Genomic DNA, 23344 nt, shown 5'->3' on the forward strand with positions numbered 1-23344 from the left:
TGGAATATGAGAGTGAACAAAACAGACCAGGCCCCTGACCTCCTGACACTTAGGTCCTGGAGGAGGCTCTTGCATGGTCTGGTTGGCCGCTCCCCACGGGCCCACGCTGCCTGACACCCCATCTTCCACCGTCCCTTCCTTCCTCCTCTTACCGCGATCTTTTACTTCCCTCCCGGATACCCACCTTTCTTAGTCTGAGCCTGGAAGCTGGAATTCAGGGGCCATGTAGGAAAAGGGAGGGAAAAGAATTAAGACTAGCTTTTAGCAAAATTTTGAAACAGAAGGTTGCTGTGGGAATTTACTGCATAATGCCTTTTGCTCTAGTGCCCCACATTCTCTGGGCCCTTCCCGCTACTTTAAGATTAGGCCCTAACCTTGACCTTCCTGACCCCTCCTTTCAAGTTCTCCAAGTTTCTCCAGCCTCTATCAAAACCCCTACTCTTACTACAGTTATTCTCAGCCGATAAGTAGGACAAAGACGATTTCCATTAACTCACTGATTTGTGAATGGTGGATATCACCTTTCTTGGGGTTGGCGGAGGTGGGTTGCATTTTACAAGTGACTCTGGGTTTATAAGAAGGAATCTTTAATCTGTCCTATTTTTGGCGGCATAATAAAAGAAGTGATACGAGTATTACAGCAAGAGCCACCCTCTTCCCAGGGTCAGCCCCTGCAAAACTTTCCCGTTTTCTTACAGTTCCACCATTTTTCTCCTAGATCCATAAATTCTCTAATGCCCCCAAGATTTTTATTGTCATCTCCTCCCTTGCCTGCCCCCCTCCCCTAGTTTCTATGACAGCAGCAACTGGGCATGGGTGGTGAGGGGTTAGCAGGGGAGGGGGTCGAGCAGCTGCAGCCATTTATAGGGATTGTTGCCAAGTCAGGGACTGCCTGCCTCTGCGGTGGGAGGGAGGGGTGCCCAGGGCTTCTTGGCACAAAAAATGCAGCCTCCCCATGTCAGTGAGGCATCCACCCAGAACTGAGCTCATTGATGGTATTCCCTGTGCTTGTGGCTCTTCACAGAGAAGTGTGCTGGGTCCCCAGGTCTCTGGCTCCCTGATACCAGGAGCTTTGTGGTTCGAATAGAATGCAGCTCCACTAGCCGCTTGGATTTGTCATAGAAATGGCAGCCTTCCGCCACAACTGATCGATAGCTGGCAGGCGGCTGCAGGGACCACTGTGGAACAAGGTCTGAGCACAGGAGGCTCCACCGAGAACAGGCTTAGGGAAGGTTGCTGCACAGTTATCAATCCGGCAACTCCTCTTTTAGACGTCTGCTTTGGGGAACTCTGTTCTCTCAAAAGTCCCGGAGTCGGCAGTAGCTGTTGGGCACACTTTGGAGAGTATGTGAATTTCCTGAGCTTTAAGATGAGATAAGAGTGGTTTTCCTGGACCCAGGATATTACCTTAGAAACTCAGGAGCCTAGGTCCGGCGTTCTTAGATTTTAACGTACCTTTGAATTCCCTGGGCATCTTACGACAATGCAGATTCCAATACGGGAAGTCTGCGGTGGAACCCGAGAGTCTGCATTTCTGACAAGCTGCTGGCTCACAGACACTTTGAGTAACGGAGATCTGGAGCTGCACTATCTGCTACACTAGCCCGCTGTGACTGCTTAACTTCAAGCTAAATGAATTTAAATTAAATAAAATTAAAAATTCAGTTTCTCAGCTTGCACTCACCATGATTCAAATGCTCAGTACCCACATGGGGCTGGTTGCTGCCATATTGGACTGCACAGATTCATGAGCTAACGAGAATGTCATGCTCTTAAAGATACTTACAATGTGGTGAGTTGGTAACACTGAGCTTTGCTGTGCAGGTCAGAGGGAAGAGTATCCTCTGAGAGTTTCAGGTGTATTCTGAACTAAGCTATGGAGTTAGGACGGAATCGAGGTACTTATGAGATTGGCTGCTGACATGCATTTTCACCATTTCAGGGCCATAATCATCAGAAATGGAGAAATCATCCCCATGTCTTCGGAATTCACCCCTGAGACTGAGCGCCAGCGACTTCAGTACCTGGTAAGAGTCACGTAGGTCTGGCAGAGCACCGCAGCGTCAGGGATGGCGTCGGAGCTGTTTTGCAGGAACATGTTGCTATTGACCTGGGAGCAGGCCCACAGCAGTAAAACGACATATGGCGTTAACACCCCCCATACACGCCTCCTGGATCACACATCCTGGCTCCGTGTGTGACGACACACTCCACCTCCGTGAATTTATTATTGTGGCTGGTTTTCTCCCATCTGTGACCGATCAAAGACATGGCATGCTCTGTTTCCTTTAATGGCTTGGTATGTACAATATGAAATGTGGTGGTAAAGAATGCTGATACGTTTTCCCCAGGCCTGCCACTCACTTTAACTCAACCACAGGAGTTCAGACGAGTCTGAATCTCATGTGAGCAGCCCCCAGAGTCTGATGACACACCAGGACTTCCTGCTCCGATATGAAGTCTCAGGGGCCCTTTGGGAGAAATGCAGGTATCAGAAAATCTGTGTCTACCCTGAAAATAAATTCTCCATGTTAGATCTCCCTCTTTGGAGTGAAATTATGAGAGGACTCTAGGAGGGCTGTTTGGTTTTTCAGATCTTGAGAATTTTTGCTTCTTCGAAAATTGGAGCTTTCTGAAAAACAGAGTATATTCCCTGCCCTCACATTCTGTTCTGCAACGGTGATGATCATACAGGATTGCTTTGCAGTGGGCATCTTTCGGCACTAGCTGTGAATAGTAGTTCTGTGGATGAACTGTTTTCTTGCCAACTGGCTTTCTTTTTAGACGACAAGGCTAAGATAGTGACCGTCTGCTCTTAGGAAAGAACTGATCCAGCCTACTCCAAAAGGACTTCGCTCATGTCTCTGAATTCCAGCATGTGGGAACAGTCAGGATTTGATGACTTTGGTTGATTTAGCAAGAACTCGTGCACTTCCCTCAATTCCCTTGGCTGTGTTGTGTTGGTTTTACTCGGTAGCTAAGCTGTGTTGCTTTTGGTACTTACCTGGTCCATAAGACAACAGGAATCCAAAGCCAAGGTAAAAACGTTTCTTCACTCTTTGACTACAGTTATTTTCCAACCTATGTGTTGCTATTTTCAAGCAGATAAACTTGAAGCCCCTCCGGGGGCCCAGATGTTAGAGCCTTTCACTTTCTTTGGCCATCCAGGCAGGGAGAAGGGACTGGCAGCAGCCGGCAGGACCTCATCCTGCCCCCATCCTTAGTCACCAGCCGGGTAGCTTTGTTACGAGTCTCTTAACCTTTCCAGACCTTGGTCTGTCTCTTATAAAGTAGAGAGCTAGACCAGAGGGCCACCGGGGACCTCAGAGCTGCGAGGGTCCTTCCAAGTAGAGTTCATAACAGCTGGCCTCGCTGCCACCTGGCTGACTCTCTCCAGTCCATCTTCCACAAAGCCCCCTCCACGTGATCATCACATAGATCTTGTCACTCTCTTCCCTAAAAACCTCTGGCTCCCCACAGTGTACAGAAGGCAGACCCAGAACTGGGCTTCCCGCCCACCTCTCCAGCATCATTTCTTCGTTGCCCTCACCAGGGACACAGTGCATCCCGGGCTGCAGCCACGGAGAACCGTCTTCCATTTCCAGGACACACCGTGATCTCTCCAATCTCCATGCCTTTGGAAATATGCTCTGCCTGGAGAGCCCTTCCCTTTGTCTCTGCCGGGAAAACTCCTCCTCATACTTTGAGACCCCAAAAGAAATGTCACTTCCTCTAGGACATGTCCCCTACCCCTCGCAGGGGGCCAGTCCCTGGTGCTCACGCAGCGCCCTGTGGAAGCCCACAGCATGGCTGTCAGCATGTGGTATTGTATTGCTTTTTCCAAGTCCCGTGTTCCCTTCCAGACTGAGTCCCGGAGGGCAGGCCCCTTACCTTAGGGACCTCACGTTGTCAGTACCTAGCACAGAGCTCGTGTTGAATCAGGGTGTGTTGACCAAAGGGGCCAGTGTTCGTATTGATGTCTGGGTCATTACCACACAGCACCTACCCTGCTTCCCCTGAAACCTCTCACAGTGGCACCAGGCCTTTGCCTCCCATGCCTCAGCCCCTCCCTGTCCCATCACCTCCATGACCCTTAGTAAAAACCACTTCCTGTTTTCCTGCTAAAGGCAATGAGTAATAGCAGATCCACTTTTTTTTTTTATTTTGGAATACTTTCACATTTTCACGTGGCAAGAATGATACCAAGAGCTTAAAACATTAACTTTTAAGGAGGGGGAGGGGAATGCTGACATTGTTCAGATTCCAGTATTAGTGGTCTGTTTTGGGACGGCTGGAATGAGATGCGTGTGGCTTCAGAGCTCAGCCTTGTCACATGACTGCGTCTGTGATTTCTGCAAGGCCCTTCACTGATCCCCAGCTTCACTGTCAGTAATGGGCACAGAAAACCCCAGAAGGCAGGTGCAAAGATGAAATGAAATAATATATGTGGAAGTTTTTGTGGCATGTAATACTCACTTGGTTATTGTTGGATGAATCAGAGTCTTGCCACTTCAAATTCTACTGGTCTTCACGCCTCAGTGATATTGTCCCTGTATGTTTGTTTAAGAATCACTCCTAATGGTCCTAAAATTAATGTGTATTTTGATGTTACTCTTGCATAATCAATGGACACTATTAGCCCCCAGAACAGAGTCTTAATATCTAAATTTCTAAAAGGTGAGAATACTGTCCCCATTCTTTGTCATCCTTATTCCTAAACCGTATAGGCTTCTCTATATGGAAGTTATACCTAAAATTTTTCTCCTCAGACAACAGGAGTGTAAATGACCAAAACATAAAATATCCTGGTTGTCCAACTTCCTGTTCCATCAGGAATCTAGGAATGTGTGCTTTGGAATGAAGAAATCCAGTAATAATATTCACATGATCTGTGATGTGAATCTTTGTGGTGAAGTTTTGGAGAGCATTAGGGGGCTGGGAGCATAAAATAACCTTGTGGTGAAATCTTTATGTAATGGATTTCAGAGAACTGGGAGGTTTATAGAATAAAATCTTAAAAATAATATCAATTATGAGAGGAAAACACAGGGTGATGTGGGCTTCTCTCAGCCCAGCCCAAACAAGAGCTGTGTGACCTCAGGTCTCTCACACAATGAATGTCTCTGAATCTCCTTTCTTCCTGAGTGAAATGTGTAGGAATACTTCCCTTGAAATATTCATTACATGTTCTGAGGTCATAGTGAAAAGTAATCTCACGATAACATAAAATACAATATGTATCTTATAATTTTAGGTGCATCTAATCCAACCAGTTCATTTTGGGGGAACATCAGTTCCCTTGAACTAATTGTGAACCACTTTTGTGCAATGAGAGCTGTTGTATCCTTTACATAATCTAAATGAATTAGTACATCACCAGAAAGTTAACAATGTATTCCTTATTCTTAGGTCAAATCAAATTTCATTTTCATGATGTCTGAAGAAACATATATGATAGAATCATGAAAACTTCCAGGTCCCTAGAGACTTGTTTGAGCAGATGACTGCAGTCCCAGGGCTGTTTGACTTGTAGAAATGGTTAATGATTTTCTTAGAGGTGGGGAGGGTTCGGAGCCCTTTGTACATGAATCGTTTTGATCCACGTCGGACAGGAATGTTCTTGGTATGCACAGTCCAGACGTTCGGGGATTACAGAACTGGAAGCAGATTACAAGATGATGGATGTGGCAGGCACATTAATTTTGTTTGGTCTTGCATCCTGACCTCAGAGGGCCCTTCAGACAGCTCTCTGGGTAATGTGAACTTTGTTCTGTAGATTCTTGGGCTGGGTGATTAATCAGGCAGGCTTGAGGTTTTGACTTGTTCACATGGAATGTGGCAGGTGTGCGATGGAGGGGTCAGGGACCATGCACTTCTGCCCCAGCAGTCAGGGAGAGTTGATGATCCTAGGAGTCACGACTAAGCCTTGCTTTTTTTCTCGCTGGGCTTTTTTTTTTTAACGTTTCCAGGGTGATTGAAATAAAATATTTAAGGGGGTCCACCAAGCTGGACAGAATGTTTTGATGGAGTCAATGCCCAGATAGGAGGGAAAACAGTCTGGTTTGTGGGCGTTTCTCGGCAGGGTTTACTGCTCTGATGCTGCAGCTTCCAGGAAATCACCCCCGCTTTTACTTCGGGTGACAGCTAGAAATGGGTCTCCCTCTAGGGGGGACCTCTATAGCCCCGAGGTGTGAGAGTAATGGCTTCCCCCTCCATTCTGCCTAGACATATTTATAAACCCTGATTTGATTACGTTAAGATGTGCTGGTATCATCAAACCTTCAAATAATGTACGTCTGTCCTTGTAGATAATCCAAGTCTGCAGCTGTTTATCATCAAGGGCAATGTCCAGAAGAGATGAAAGTGGGTTTCAAATACACATTTGATACACACAAGTGCAACATTATCTTAGGTGATTTCTTGCGGTGTCCTTGGAACTGCCTGCAGCCTTCTACACCAAGTCTGGTTTGATTTGTCTGCCATTTCCCTAGTGCTGAGCTTGGAAAGGTTTCAAGGGGGACAGCACTGTACCTCTTGGCTCTCTGGGATTTTTCACGCTCAAGCGTTATCTCCCAAGAAGTACATTCCTTAAGCCTGAACCTGCTTTTAAGACAAGATGCTATCATTGGGAAGGGTCATATGTGCTAGTGAGTAAAAATGGCTGGCCTGCCACCTCGACGTGGCCCTTAACCTTGAGAGCAGGTTGTTAAGCCCGGGAGCCTGGCTGCAGTCACAGGGAGACAACTTCACCACCACTCTGCTTTGCCTGATGGCTGAGTCAGGGACAAATCCACTCCAGCCCCACCTCTCTCCCCATTTAACCGCCCTTTGCAAAACTGCATTTGAGTTTCAAAATCTTGAATTAAAAAAAACGGCAGGCTAGAGTGGTTGACATTTTTCATGTTTACTATAGGTTCCATTGATCACACCAGCATCGTGAAGAAGCCAGGAGAATTTTAGAGCATGAAATTGGCACTGCCCAGGCTTTCAGGGCAGAACTTATATGTGGCTGCCCTAGGAGCACTCCCTGGCTCCGGGAAGACTCTGAATACATTAGCCTTTATGACTGAACCTCGCCAATTCTAGAGCCTCATTTTGAAAATGAATATAAACGGACGTATTATTTATTCCAGGTTGGGAGAGGTCAGAAACTTAGCATGGAGGCATTCCAAACCTACTATGCAGACCTAAGAAAATGGATTCCACACAGCTGAACAAAATCATCATGAGAAGGAATCCCTACATTTTCTTTTTTTTAAAAAAATCAGTCTTTCTGCGCAGTTGCTATACGTAAATGATCTTTAGACTAGTCTAAAGCCCCTATCCCCCAAAACATTCTGAGTAAAAAGTTGGGCACTTTAAATATATCAAAGTTAAATATGCTTTGAGAGAGGTAGATAGGATTCACTGAAGTTTATTAGGGCAAAAACTTAACTGTAAAATGCTTTCTGTGCTTCAGTTGCTTTATCTGTGAATTAGGCTAATTGCAGGACCCTCACAGGATTGGAATGAGGGTTAATGAGTTAATATTTGTAGTGCTTACAATAGGGCCTAGATCAGAGGCAAAATAAAATTTCTTAGCTTTCAAATATAACTATATATGAACTTTTTCATGGCGGTCCTGTCATTGGGACTACTGTGGTCTTTTATAAAATTTCTCAATTCCATTTGCTTATGCAAAGAGATTGGAGATATGCAGGCATTTCCTTTTTGCTGACCTGCGTTGTTCACTCTACAAATGAATGCCTTTCCCCAGATTTTTACTGGGGAAGAAAAAGCATTAGGCATATGAATATGGAAACCTTATATGTTTTATGTAAATGAACACTTTTTACCCCTTATTCTATACATTAAACTGTTGTAGAGTTGACAGATCTTGGCAATTTTGTTTAATATCTCTATTTGTATTCCAGTTTCCATGTGACTCCTTTATCATAAGATCTCAATTTTAAAGTTGTTTTGGGGGCATGCTACTTCTCTGTGGCTGATGAGGGCAATCCCATGTCGAAATTTAAATGTGAACCTTCCTTGAGATCCACATAAACCAGACAGAACTTTATTTAATATCCAATTCTGTAATAGCTTATATATACAAGCTTGGTTTTTGCTACTTTGAGATTTTAAGGACAAATTAAGACAGGGAGAATTTTTTAATGAAAGACTCCAACCCATATGTATTTAGGTCTCGGTCATTTCACATTTTTTCTTCTTCTTCTTTTTTTTTTTTTTTTTTAACCCAAACCAGAATATTCTCCTCCTGCACTGTACATCAGGCAGCCAGCCTTGGCTTTGGAAGAGCCATCTCCTTTGACTGTTCGTATGACCTTTAGTGACCACCAGTGGCTTGGCTGACTTTATTAATTTCATTTCATTTGTGACCGTAGACTTTCTATCAGGATAAATCATCTTGAAATGTAAGGCTTCCAAACCTCCTCTCATATAACCTGACAAAGTTTTCTTTCTTTCCTAAGGGCAAGAAAGAGGAGAGATTATTCAGTTTTTTAAAGGATGTATATTGAACACTGAAAATCCTCATTTTGATAACTTGCTTTCACATACTGAGAATTCTAAACATTTAAAGAATTAATTCATATAAAATTTTTCTAGGTAGATGACTTTACATTCCTCTTCTGGAATGTGACTTCTCATTTCATGCATGAGTATTTTGCCTTTCCATATTCTGCTGATGGGAGTGGAAATTGCAAAAACTACTTCGAAAAAAGATTTGACCCAGCAATTTCACTCCTAGGTATATACCTAACAAAGTGTTTACCACTGTTTACACCAAAGGACAAGAATGTGCATAGCAGCACTATTTGTAAGAGCCCAAGCTGGAAACTATCCAAGTGCCATGGAGAGTAGAATGGATAAATAAGCTGTTCAAATAATAAATGCTGGAGAGGGTGTGGAGAAAAGGGAACCCTCTTGCACTGTTGGTGGGAATGTAAATTGATACAGCCACTACGGAGAACAGTATGGAGGTTCCTTAAAAAACTACAAATAGAATTACCATATGATCCAGCAATCCCACTCCTGGGCATATATCCGGAAAAGATGAAAACTCTAATTCAAAAAAAGATACGTGCACCCCAGAGTTCATACCAGCACTATTCCAGTAGCCAAGACATGGAAGCAACCTAAGTGCCCTTCGACAAATGAATGGATTAAGAAGACGTGGTACATATATACAGTGGATATCACGCAGCCATAAGAAAGAATGAAATAATGCCATTTGTAGCAACATGGATGGACCTAGAGATTATCATACTAAGTGAAGTAAATCAGGCAGAGAAAGAAAATATCACTTATATGTGAAATCTAAAAAAAGATACAAATAGACTTATTTACAAAACAGAAATAGATTCACAGACATAGAAAACAAACTTATGGTTACCAAAGGGGAAGTGGGGGAGAGGGATAAATCAGGAATTTGAGATTAACATATAGGCACTACTATATATAAAATAGATAAACAACAAGGTCCTACTGTACAGCACAGGGAACTATGTTCAATATCTTGTAATAACCTATAATGGAAAAGATTCTGAAAAAGGTGTATATATAACTTGTGGGCTTCCCTGGTGGCGCAGTGGTTGAGAATCTGCCTGCCAACGCAGGGGACACGGGTTCGAGCCCTGGTCTGGGAAGATCCCACGTTCGGCGGAGCAACTAGGCCTGTGCACCACAACTACTGAGCCTGCGTGTCTGGAGCTTGTGCTCCACAACAAGAGAGACTGCGGCAGTGAGAGGCCCGCGCACTGCGATGAAGAGTGGCCCCTGCTCGCCGCAACTAGAGAAAGCCCTCGCACAGAAATGAAGACCCAACACAGCCAAAAATTAAAAAAAAAAAACAAAAAAACTTATAAGCATAACAAATAAGATTAGACATCAAAAAAAACTGAATCACTTTGCTGTACACCTGAAACACTGTAAATCAACTATACTTCAATAAAAAAATTTTTTTTAATTTTAAAAACAATGAAAAGAAGATCCTTTTCAGATTCGCTCTGACCCCACTCTTTGTTCCTTACCCCTGAATGTAGCTCCATTTCCACCCATTCTGCCTTCCTCATTCTCCCCTGCTAATGCGTGAGCTCTAAGCAGAGGAGTCTCTTTTTTATACTTTGAATCCCTAACCCCTGGTGCCTACACCTGCAGGAGCTCATGTGTTAGTTGTGTGAATTCCATTGGTTGGATACCCCAAAACCTGGGATAATCCCCTTATTGGCTGGCACTACTTATTGGCAAGCTGACCACAAAGCAGCAGAAGGAAAATTTATTAGAAGGAGGAAGCATTTTGTGTTCCCCAGCAGGCAATTTTGAGGAACCTTGGGAAGCACCGTCTCAGTGTCCGCAGGAAGCCTGGTACTCAGCCTCCTCCCAAGCCCAGTACATACGTATCCCTCCCTGGGATCTGGGTTCCTGCTTCTACTCCCTGTTTTCTCCCCGCCTTGCATCCCCAAGGTGCTCAAAGCTCTCCCCTAGCCCAGGATGGTGGGGCTCACGTCCATGTACTCTGGAGCGAGACAGACCTGGGTTCGGGGATGCACTCTGCTCTACTGAGAGGCTTCCTGGAAGGTCCCAGAAGGTCCTCTCTTCCTCTGGCTTGTCCTCTCCTAGTACGGCTCAATCCCTCTGTGACTCAGAGACTCTTACTGGGATGGGACGGTTGTGTATCTTCACAGTGCTGTGCTCACCTCCATCCCCTTCCCTTGAAGCTGGTTTCTGCCCAGAACTAGAGAGGAGAGCAGCCGGAAGACGATGCTCAATCCTCCCGCCCCATCTCTGGTGTCCTGGCATTTCTTGACACAGCAGATTACTCCAGCATCCTTTCCCTAGAGAAGATGCCTCTTCTTGTTCCTAGCCAGATGTAACCATGTCTGGAAATGTATTCTTATTAGCTACCCAGACACTTAAGTGTCAAGGATATGTCCTACCCTCTTTTTTTTTTTTTTTTTTTTTTTTTTAAGCAAACCTGTACTCTCCAGAGTCCTTAGAAGACTCTTGACCACCTGCCTTTGGTTTTGCGTGGGCAGTGGTTACCAGGCCTTTCCTCCCAGGTACCATTTGTGGTGCACACCTGAACTCCAGGTATACCTCCACCCCTCTCCCTTCAGTTAGGAGCATTCAGTTATGCTTCCTTGAAGGAAAGCCTCAAAATTTAGGATAAAAATGAAGGTACAAAAAGAGGTCCAGTTTTTTGTTTTTGTTTTTTTTACACGTGGCGGGCCAGCACACTTTAAATTGGATTTTAGTATAAAACACATTTCTAGGTTTCTGATTGGCATGCTTACTCAGTAGAGGAGAGACGTAATATAATTTAGTTCTTAGGATTGTAAAATATCATGGGGTTTTCAATGGTATGACTGCACCCACGTGCTTGTTGTTTTACAGGAAGGTGTCTGGGAAATTATAAAAAGTTAACTAAATCCAAAATATGTAATGCGTGTCCAAGATTGTTTTAATGTGCCGTGGACCTAAGTTTTATCTTTTTCTAAAGATTGAAAGCTATGTTGTGTTATTTTGTAAAGTTTCAATGATCACAAAAGGTGATTGTGTAAAGCAGGTCAGAACGTTCTGTATACATTCTTCCAGCAAATACTTATTTAGAGCCTTTACTGTGATCAGTGCTATGCTAGGCACTAAAGTGTAGCTGAGGTTTTAAAAATAATGAACATATTTAAGTGTAGCTGGTATTACTTGTGTCATCACGCAGATGTTTCTAACATACATATATCCAAATAGCATCATCAAAGAGAAAAAGCTAAAATATATCCAAGCATAGCAGATAAATAAGGAGGGTGTAGGAGAGTGTCCAGAATTTTCATTTTGCAGGTGGACATGGGACCTTAGATGTGTGCTTGCTCCCATTTTTGGATATTGATCCCATTAAGGTCCACATTTTTAATAGGCCAGCATCCCTAGGAGATGTGCCTTGGAAAGGGGCAGTCGTCACGTACACATGTTTATGAGCTGCCCAGGTATGAGCAATGGAGTAAAATATGCCAGAATTGTCCATGAATCCTACAAGTTTGGGGTCAGAAGATCATTGGATTTTATTGCTGAAAGAAACCTAACAAATTCCAGCTCCCACGTTTTGCAGACTCTAAAATTTGTGTGTGTTGCTCACACTGTATTATAAGTAAAATCGCTTTTGAGGCTCAAGATTCCAAAATGCTGACTGGAGTGATGCTTCCAGCAGGGCAGGCCAGCACTAGTGAAGTAACACTAACCAGTCCATGTTATTTGAATGCTGGGCAGATCCTAAGAAATGTTTGAGTCCCCAAGTTGCTGGGCCACTCTGCTTCTGAGAACAAAATATCTGTGCTGGCCCGTTGGGAAGCAGTGTGCTTCAGCATCCCCTGCATTGGAGCCAAGCCTCTGCCTGGGGTGGCCCTTTCCAATGATTTTAGCATTCCCTCAAACTATTGGAGTAAGAAGGGGCAGTTAAGCTCCTTTCAATAATTTTTTAAGACATAGTTTAATAACTGGGTTCTCAAAAAATAACAAATTTTAGAGTATTTTTAAAATGAAAGTAATCCATGTTCAATGGTAGAAATATTCGTGAATATAGATAAATTAAAAAGAAAACCATCAGATAATACTGTATAATATTTTCATGACTTTGAGTGTATGTACACATATAAACATGTATACATATAACAGCATATTATAGACTGAATGTATGTATCTCTCCCCTCACATTCGTATGTTGAAGCCCTAACTCCAATGTACTGAATTTGGAGATAGGGCCTTTACAGAAGTAATTAAGGTTAAATGAGGTCGTAAGAGTGGGCCCTGATTTGATAGGATTAGTTTCCTGATAAGAAGAGATACCAGAAAGCTCGATTTCTCTCTCCATGAGAGCACAGAGGAAAGGCCTTGTGAGATGCAGCAAGAAGGCAGCAGTCTGCAAGCTGGGAAGAGAGCCCTCACCAGGCAGTGAATCTGCTGGCATCTTGATCTTAGACTTCCCAGACTCCAGGCTATGAGAAAAAATTTTTTGTTGTTTTAAATCCCTCATTCTGTGGTATTTTGATATGGCAGCCTGAGCTAAGATAGACTATGCAAACTTTCATGAGTATTACACAAAAAGATATACTAATAAGTGTGTCTTTCCCTCAGAAAACCAACAGGTATGTGACCCATTATATTTTAGCATCTCATTTTTTGTTCATCAGCCACCTATTTGTTCTATTTGTACTTAGTTCTTGAGTTTTTTTGTTGTTGCTGTTGTTTTTTAACATCAGTAACTCCATCAGGTCTGACAAATACAACAGGAGTGAGTATTGAAAATGTTGGTAAGAAGGAAACCTACAACTAGGATGCAGATGGTGATTTTTTTTTAACATCTTTATTGGAGTATAATTGCTTTAAAATGGTGTGTTAGTTTCTGCTTTATAACAAAGTGAATCAGTTATACATACACATATTCCCCATACCTCTTCCCTCTTGCATCTCCCTCCCTCCCACCCTCCCCATCCCACCCCTCTAGGTGGTCACAAAGCACCGAGCTGATCTCCCTGTGCTATGCGGCTGCTTCCCAGTAGCTATCTGTTTTACATTTGGTAGTGTATATATGTCGATGCCACTCTCTCACTTTGTCCCAGCTTACCCTTCCCCATCCCTGTATCCTCAAGTCCATTCTCTAGTAGGGCTGTGTCTTTATTCCCATCTTGCCCCAGGTTCTTCATGACCATTTTTTTTTTTTTTCTTTTTCTTTTTTTAGGTTCCATATATATGTGTTAGCATACGGTATTTGTTTTTCTCTTTCTGACTTACTTCACTCTGTATGACAGACTCTAGGTCCATCCACCTCACTACAAATAACTCAATTTCATTTCCTTTTATGGCTGAGTAATATTCCATTGTATATATGTGCCACATCTTCTTTATCCATTCATCTGTTGATGGACACTTAGGTGCTTCCATGTCCTGGCTATTGTAAATAGAGCTGCAATGAACATTGTGGTACATGACTCTTTTTGAATTGTGGTTTTCTCAGGGTATATACCCAGTAGTGGGATTGCTGGGTCGTATGGTAGTTCTGTTTTTAGTTTTCTAAGGAACGTCCATACTGTTCTCCATAGCGGCTGTATCAGTTTACATTCCCACCAACAGTGCAAGAGGGTTCCCTTTTCTCCACACCCTCTCCAGCATTTATTGTTTGTAGATTCTTTGATGATGGCCATTCTGACGGGTGTGAGATGATATCTCATTGTAGTTTTGATTTTCATTTCTCTAATGATTAGTGATGTTGAGCATTCTTTCATTTGTTTGTTGGCATTTGTGTATCTTCTTTGGAGAAATGTCTGTTTTGGTCTTCTGCCCATTTTTGGATTGGGTTGTTTAGTTTTTTGATATTGAGCCGCATGAGCTGCTTGTAAATTTTGGAGGTTAATCCTTTGTCAGTTGCTTCATTTGCAAATATTTTCTCCCATTCTGAGCGTTGTCTTTTTGTCTTGTTTATGGTTTCCTTTGCTGTGCAAAAGCTTTTAAGTTTAATTAAGTCCCTTTTGTTTATTTTTGTTTTTATTTCCATTTCTCTAGGAGGTGGGTCAAAAAGAATCTTGCTGTGATTTATGTTATAGAATGTACTGCCTATGTTTTCCTCTAAGAGTTTGATAGTGTCTGGCCTTACATTTAGGTCTTTAATCCATTTTGAGTTTATTTTTGTGTATGGTGATAGGGAGTGTTCTAATTTCATTCTTTTACATGTACCTGTCCAGTTTTCCCAGCACCAGTTATTGAAGAGGCTGTCTTTTCTCCATTGTATATTCTTGCCTCCCTTATCAAAGGTAAGGTGACCATATGTGCATGGGTTTATCTCTGGGCTTTCTATCCTGTTCCATTGATCTATATTTCTGTTTTTGTGCCAGTACCATACTGTCTTGATTACTGTAGCTTTGTAGTATAGTCTGAAGTCAGGGAGCCTGATTCCTCCAGCTCCGTTTTTCTTTCTCAAGATTGCTTTGGCTGTTCGGGGTCTTTTGTGTTTCCATACAAATTGTGAAATTTTTTGTTCTAGTTCTGTGAAAAATACCAGTGGTAGTTTGATAGGGATTGCATTGAATCTGTAGGTTGCTTTAGGTACTATAGTCATTTTCACAATGTTGATTCTTCCAATCCAAGAACATGGTATATCTCTCCCTTTGTTTGTATCATCTTTAATTTCTTTCATCAGTGTCTTGTAGTTTTCTGCATACAGGTCTTCTGTCTCCTTAGGTAGGTTTATTCCTAGATATTTTATTCTTTTTGTTGCAGTGGTAAATGGGAGTGTTTTCTTAATTTCGCTTTCAGATTTTTCATCATTAGTGTATAGGAATGCAAAAGATTTCTGTGAATTAATTTTGTATCCTGCTACTTTACCACAGATGGTGACTTTAAAGCAGTGTAAAAATATGTCATGGCGGGATATGTCCTAGGTACACATGGAATACACATGCATTCTGTGGTGGGCCTGATTGTAATGGAAAATGTGTCATGTAAGATGTGAAATGTGCTGTGGCAACCAGCCAGAGGAAGAAAAATACCACAAAGAGAGAGAAATCCAAGGATGTGACATCCGTATCAATGGGGGATGAATATCACAATAATTCCTCAGAGCTAGGGCACGCTTTTTCCTCTTACCTTTTGACATACTTGAAGTTGGGATATTTTACAGTTGATTGTTGCTGTCAGCCAGGTGGCAGGCATGACATGGCTGTCATCTCCTAAGCATGAGCAAACATCAAAAGAGCAGCACCAAAACTTCAGGACTGCACCCAGCAGCTTGAAGGAAAACCCTGCAGACAGAAGTGAAGCACTTTTTGGATGCAACTAGTCGTGCAGAGGGGCTTGGGGAGGAGTGACCAGACTTGCTCAGCCACATTCCCAAAGTGGGAGTCAGAAGCAAGCGGGCTCTGGAAGGTTGCAAAGCTGGCTTCTGTCTTGCAGTTCTTCTGTGGGTTGTTTAAGAAATGCTGCATGACCAGTGCACCCCTGAAACACAGCCCGCTCTTGTGTGGAAAATCACGAACACGGGATGATTCAGAGTTGGAAAGCAATGAGTGCCATTGGATTCTAAATGTGAAAACGTTTTGGAACAATCTTAACTGATTCACTTCACTTATATATTCCTTCCTAAATATGCACAATAGTGATAGATAATAGAATTTTGTCTACATCTAAAGGAGTTCTTTCAAAAATAATAAATTAAAAATTTGAAGTGGTAAAGAAAGCACTGTGCATCGTTTAATTGGCAGCTGTTTTTGCCCTTCCTTAGAGGTAACAAAATAATGGCGCATCTAATAAAGGGCATCTTAGAACTGATGAAATACGGTAGCCTGTTGTTACAAGGGGGGAAACAGTTTTGTTGAGACCCTGAAAGGCTCTGCATGTGAAGGGGCAACGGATGTCACAGGTGACACATGGTTCAAGGCCCCTTTGAGGCTGCCCATCCCCAGAAGGAGGGGCGAGGTGGCCCCTGCAGACAGCAAGCTGCTGGGGAGTTCCCAGCTACCCTGCAGACTTCTCCTGGTACAACTGCCCAGGCAAATGTATTCCAGGAGAAAGGGCACGAGGGTACAAAATGTACTTAGGAATGGCCTTTGTATCCTAACCTATGTGTTATGTAATGTATATGTGTATTGTGTCCCTATGTTCATACACATGCATACTCATTTATGTATACATGTATGTCCTATATAGATCTGTGTATATGTATACATGTATGTCCTATATAGATCTGTGTATATGTATGACACGATTCACGTAAGCTCATACACTTGCACACTCACAGACACATTGTTTGATATGCTGTTTTTCACAAATAGATCAGCTCTTTCTGTGTAATTACATATTCTGTACAACACCTTTGTATGTGATTGCACAGAATTCTTTTGTGTGGATTTATGCTGGTTTAATCACTCGTATTATTAAATGATTTCTTCTCGCTACTTGAGGAGCATCCTCGTGGCCAAGTTGTGTGCAGATCTGTAATTTTTTGTTAACTGGATCGTCATGGGTGCCTATTTGTGGTTCATACTTGGCATGGATCACAGGCCTGTTGTTGCCCACTTACTGTGTTTTGTAAATGTGTGCAGGTTAAAGGGCCAACATAAGGGTTAAGATGGGGGTTATGGGTTTGATATTAAGCTTAAGCTCTAGAACCACCCATTCCTGGCTGATAGCCTTGGGCTAGGTGTCTTAACCTCTCTGGACCTTAGTTTCCTCCTTTGTAAATTGAGTCTGTGACGTGTGCTTTGTAGGGTTGTTGAGGTGATGACATAAGGTGTATCAAGTGTCTGACACATGGTAACCCCTAAATCAGTGTCGCTCCAGCTTGGAGGGCAGGGGGGGGTGTGTAGACAAAAACGCCATGTTAATTCAGTCCCAGAGTTCTGAGAGATGATCGAGGGTACATAAAAATGCTGCTGTTATTGACTGTTAATGCCTCTGGTCCTTAGTTTTCACGGGTGGACCAAAATAAAGGAGAGGAATAGAATGGTATCTACTCTGTAAGTACGTCTGGCTTTGTGGGCATGACTTGTGCAGTTGCCCAGGGCCCTGCACTTGGTTTAATGCTCTGCTGTCACCTTCTTGGAATTTTTAATTTTGAATAGAGGCTCAATATTTTCCTTGTGCACTGGGCCCCACAGATTAGGTAGCCAGTCCTGCCCATAAGGTTGGCGTGGGTGTGCAATGAGAGCTCAAGAAATACTTACTGAAGTACTCAGGATGTAATAGGGCTCCATGATTACTAGAGGGCTAAATTATTTTCTTTTTACGAGCAGAGACAGTCATGATAAGTGCACTGTAGATGTCATTTCCTTTCATTGTTAGAACAGTATGAGATAAATCTTCAGTTAATCTCGATGTACAGGTAAAGAGACTGAGGCCCAAGCACTTAAATCACCACTAAAATCACACAGCTTATAAACTCAGAGCTTGGATTCAAACCCAAAGTTTCACCCAAAGCCTACCCCATTGACCTGCGCTATGAATATTAGTTCCCTCCCTCCCCCCTCCCTCCCCAAGGAACTTCTCTGTAAAACCCAGTGTTTAAGTGTCCTTGATACCCATAGGCAGCCCAAGCCTCATCCCCAGCAGAGGTTTCAGGGCCCCTCGAAGATGATCCAGAGTTCCCCTCCGACCTGGAACCTGCTGGTTACAGCAGACAGGACAGCCTCTCTTCTCATTCTCAGTCCTGTCCCATCCTGTCCCCAAAGCCTGCCCAGCATCACTGGCTCGGAGTTCTTTTAGCTGGTCCAATCTGACAGCCTGGGGACAGTTCAACTTGCTTCCTTTGACTCTTGATGCGCTTAGCTTCTGGCGGCTACCATCCAGCTGAGACCTCCAGACCACCATGAGAATCAGTGGGAGATCTGCCAGCATCAGGTCCTGGGGGAAAGAGGCTGTGGGAGATGCCTTTTTTCAGGAGACCAAGGATATGGCCATCTGTCCTATGGCAGGGAGCCCTGACTGTCCTATGGTGCCAGGCTGTGATTTGCTCCACCCATTCTTTTCCCTGCCAGAAAGAGAAGAGAGAGAGAGAAGATCCATTCCAGTACACTGCTAATAAGCAGGTATACGGCTTGGTGTGGGATGGCTCCGGGGCAGGTCTCCTTACAGTGTGTGGCCTCTGAGCAGGGAAGTCCATACCTGAGCATTTCATCTCTTGGATAACTGGATTTGAATTTTGAGTGTGACAATGCGACTGTTTGTTGTTTCAGAGCAATTCCCTAAGTGGCTGTTTGCTCAAGACTTTTGTAGTGTGAACAGAGATTTGGGGGAGGGGAAGAAGCCATCTGTTCTGGAACAGTCTTCCAATTACATGATCAAATTACTGCAGAGCAAAATGGAGGGAGTCCAACAGAAAGTTCCTGTCTGGTGCATCCAGTCCCAACCCGCTCCGCTCTCTCAGGCCATTGTGTTGACATGGAGACCCACATGCAGCTTTCAGAGGCCAGGCCCAATAACTAGGCGTACAAATAGGAGGCCAGCAGAGAAAGCCAAGGAGGAGAGAGTCAGGGGGAACTTTCCTACCTCCTCACCGTGCCATTCAGCCCAAGTGAAACCATCTTGAATTTGAATTAAAAAGTGAACCTTTTCCTTGCTTGAGAGATACACGTCTTTGATTTCCGTTAGTTTTATCATATCCAATGAAAAAGTTACATTCCTTTATAAATTAGATTCATGATTTTTATTTGTTGATATTCTCTTTGTTTTTAGAGTCTTCAATCTATTTATCTCCCTTAAAATTTGAGAACAGTGTTCTTGTTTCTGAAATGTGGGCTGTCTCAATTTGCAAAAACATCCTTGGGTCTTATTTTTTCCTCTAAATATGTGTGGGTTTGTTTTTTTTTTCCTTTTCTTTTCTTTTTGCTATTAGGCATTCATGCAGCCTCACTTGCTGGGAAATGAGTTCACACATTTGGAGTTTCCAAGGAGAGTACAGAGAAAGGAACTTGGGAAGAAGATGCTCTACAGGGATTTTAATATGACAGGCTGGTAAGAACACGTCTCCCTCTGCCTTGGCACTGCTGCAGCGTGTGTGAAGGAAGCGCCACCACCGTAAAAAGCCACTTCCGCACTTTGGATCAGGAGGTGCAGCCAGAGACCTGGGTTTGTGGGGAAGGAAAAGGGGCTACGCCCACTTCTGCTGCTTTCGCCTGGGCGCCAGTTCTCCCATCTGGGCGCTGGTTTGCTTTTCTGCTCTCTGAGGCCCTCCTTGGGGACACTAGACCCACGAAGCTGATGTAATTCCTCACTTCATACAGAGCAAGCATTGGGGAGCTTTTAAAAACACATTAGACTTGGGTTTTTAGGTTAGGATTACTAAAGAGGTAGCGGGGCTCGGGAATGAACCAGAGCTCTGTTTGGCCAGACCAGTTTAGATTTGAATCATAACTCTGACCTTTCTGAATAGGCAAAGTTGGATAAACTACTTAACCCCTGTGAGTGCCATTTCCCATGAATAAAGTGAAAAGAATACTCTTTGAAGGGTGATTGTAAGCACCAGAGGTGATGAGCTGTCTTCATGATTTCATCACATTCATATCGAAATAGGAACTCGTGGTAAGGGGCATCTTATTCCCCAAACACACCGATATAAGGCACCAAAACCGTTTGTGTGTGTCAGTAGCTAACACTGACTAAGACCTCATCGGTTTCTTCCAACTGAAAAATAGATATGATGATAAAGTACTTAAATCTCATAGGGTTGGTGTAAGGATGAAATGAGAGAGCAGTGCCCGGCACAAAGAAGTGTAGGTGAAGATTTGCTCTAGGCCCTGCGATCCTGACCAGGGAGCCTCCTGCCACGCTGGAGGTCAGCAGAAGGAAACAGTGGCCTCTTTCCTCACCACGTCCCCAACACAGGTGACAAAGTCAATTCCACTACCTCTTCTTCTTTGACCGGAATAGCTATAACAGATGGTCACAGCCCAAATTCCCATGGTGATGACTTCTAGGCTGGGAATCTACTCCTAGGGTACATACTGTCTTAAAGAGACAGTCGAGCCACTCGGGAGGATCCGAGGCTGATCTAAGGCACGTCCGGTTGTCCTTTGCCATCTAAAGAGAAGGTCCTCACCAGTATCCTCTCTCCTTCTAGAAAAGGGTCAGCAAGTTACGGCCTGAGAGCCAAATTCCACCCCCCACCCCTTTCGTAAATAAGTTTTAAAAGTACAGCCACGCTCATTTGTTTATGTTTGATCTGTCACTACCTTCACACAACAGCAGGGCAGTTGAGTGGTTGCGGCAGAGCCTAAAATATTTACCCCTGCTCTAAAACGTGATCGGATTTATCGGAAAGGGCTCACCACATTTGCAGCTCTGAGTTCTGCAGTTTTGTTGCCCCAGACTGGGTTTTCTCGCAAATTCATTTTTGTTCAGTCAGCAAAGTCAGCACTCCTTACAGAAAAGTTGAAGGTGAGGGATTGTGTAATTCAGAAAACCGTGGCAGAGTTTGGTCTGGTTTTTGTAGAATTTGGAAAGATGGAAGGAAAGGCATCCCAGGGTAGGAACCCACGTGGCTGTAAACACATAAACCAAAAGAGCAGATCTAAGAGACAGCGCGGGAAATGGCCAAAATTGGGGGTGGGGGGTGGGGGGGAGCGGCTGTGGGAAATTAGGCTGAGTTGGTACTGAGGGAATGTATCAGAATATGGGAAGCCAGGCAGAGACATTAGGATTTACTGTGGGAGGCTGCAAGTCACTCTTGTGTGTTTCGGCGGAGAATGAAATGATGAGAGCGATGTTGTAGGAAGCTTGCTGTAAGAGGAGTTTGAAGGAGACTGACCAGGAGAGAAAGCAGATTCAGGTACCCAGAGAAAAACTGTCATAGCAATATGTATGTGAGCTCCCTAGAGCCAAATAGAGGGCTGGAAGCAGAAAACAGAGAAGGCACGGAAATGAACAAGAAACCAGATGACTTAGGCCGAGGGATAAATGTAAGAGGTAAGTCATCAATTACTCGAATTATACTAGTCTGTAAGCCCCCTGTGGGGCAGCCCAGTGCCTCGTCCTGTGCCCGACATGTAGTCGACAGGCCGTGTTTGTTTATTGGATGAAAGGAAGAAGCGCGCGATCCACAGAAGTTGATGGGGGGCAGGCCGACGTGTAGGTGGTCAGTGGGAAGGGTAGGAATGAAGAGAGCCTGCGCACGAGCCATGCTGTGCTCGAGGCAAGGCCGTTTGTATGTTTTTTCTATGCCAAAAAGGCAAATGAGATCTCAGCAGTCAAAACCAACTTGGTAAACAAATGGCTAAAGATTACCCCTTTTTACAGTTTTTTAAAATGCAGATAGGTTCAGGGATTAGATTACATCCAACGTTATACACACACAGTTACTCTCTCTTTTGCTCTCTATCTCAGGTACGTGCACACAAACGCACATTAGCGGGGTCTTCAGTGAGTAAATAGCCCATAAATGGGCTCTCTTTAATTGTACGGAACTCCACAGAAGGTACCGAATTAACTGAGAAGCCAAGTCTGAGAATGGCTTCAGTCAGACATGATTTGTTCATTTGTTGCAGCAAAGTTCCCTGCATGGCTGTTGGCTCACAGCTTCGGCTGCGAGCAGAGATTGATGTACCTCTTTGTGTATTTCCTATCTGTTGTTACTTCTGATTTGAAAATGATGCTTAAGGAAAAGGAGAGCTGTTTACATCTTTGTTGGAAGAAGTTGGGAAGTTTAAAGCCAATTTAGACCACTGCCTATGTAAACTCCACCCCCACACCCCCCCCAACTTTAATGAGTTCTTTTAAAAAATGTGTTTTTTTTGTTTGTTTCTTTGTTTTTTTGCGGTACACGGGCCTCTCACTGCTGTGGCCTCTCCCGCCACGGAGCACAGGCTCCGGACGCACAGGCTCAGCGGCCATGGCTCACAGGCCCAGCCGCTCCGCAGCATGTGGGATCCTCCCGGACCGGGGCACGAACCCGTGTCCCCTGCATTGGCAGGTGGACTCTCAACCACTGCGCCACCAGGGAAGCCCTAAGAAATGTTTTTAACCTCTAACAGAAAACCTCAAATCTAGCAGTTTTTTTTTAGGACTGAAGAAACATGGGCTCCCAATTTCCTACCTGTCTGATTTGTGTATAGAGAGAGAAGGGCAGGCAAATGGATCAGCAGGGTCCCTTTTCCCACAAAAGCCTCCAATTACTACCAAGCTGTTGGGATTGGTTGAAGGTGGACTGGTGAGTATTGGCAGTGTGTCACGCTCAAGGAGTCAGATAAGTCCTTACCTCGTCCCTCCTTTTCGTTTCTTGCCTTCCGAATTAGCCTTGGCCTGTGAGCTTGTGTCTCTGAAACCTTTTTAACAAATAGGGGTTCACCTATTGCCAACTGTTGAACCCTTGTAGCAAAGACCTAGTTGTGGAAATTTTTATCTGCCTGCTTGTCCCCCACTAATCGTGGGGCTAGCTGACAGTGAGTGGGAGAGCTAAGGGCCAGGCACTGTGATGAGACCTTTACATGACTCTTCATGTTGAACAATCCTAGGAACTAGGTACATTTTACAGATGAGGAAACTGAGGCACAGGGGCCGAGTTGCTCAAGGTCACACAACTAGTGAGAGGAGAAGCCAGTCTGTGACCCCAGACAGCCTCACTTCAGGCTGAACTGCCAAATGCCCAGTGATTCCTCCTCCCTTGTTCCATTTTACAGTTGAGCAAATTGAGGCTCAGAGGGGATTAAGTGGTTTACTCAGCTTCCACTAGTGCGAAAATGTCAGAATAACCCAGGTTTCTGACTTTTAGGCTGGGGCTCTTTCTGATACAATGCATCAACAATTTTTTTTTTTTTTTCGGGTAAGATCAGACATAATTATTCAGTTCTGAGCTGCGATGGAAGTTTAAGCA

General features: G+C 43.8%; 1 protein-coding gene across 3 annotated transcripts in view; it reads left to right on the forward strand.

Annotated features, from left to right (window-relative positions):
• PPM1H (protein phosphatase, Mg2+/Mn2+ dependent 1H) overlaps nucleotides 1-23344 on the forward strand; it is a 271045-nt gene that overhangs the window by 183110 nt on the left and 64591 nt on the right. For 2 of the 3 annotated variants that reach the window (XM_032645109.1, XM_032645108.1), the window contains exons 5-6: nucleotides 1943-2027; nucleotides 19373-19491. In XM_032645109.1, coding sequence (XP_032501000.1) covers nucleotides 1943-2027; nucleotides 19373-19491 — 204 coding nt within the window. The remainder of the gene's footprint in view (nucleotides 1-1942; nucleotides 2028-19372; nucleotides 19492-23344) is intronic. The other variant, XM_032645110.1, reaches the window with a different exon arrangement.

Source organism: Phocoena sinus, chromosome 10 (assembly GCF_008692025.1).
Source record: "Phocoena sinus isolate mPhoSin1 chromosome 10, mPhoSin1.pri, whole genome shotgun sequence".
Classification (NCBI taxonomy): Eukaryota; Metazoa; Chordata; class Mammalia; order Artiodactyla; family Phocoenidae; genus Phocoena; species Phocoena sinus.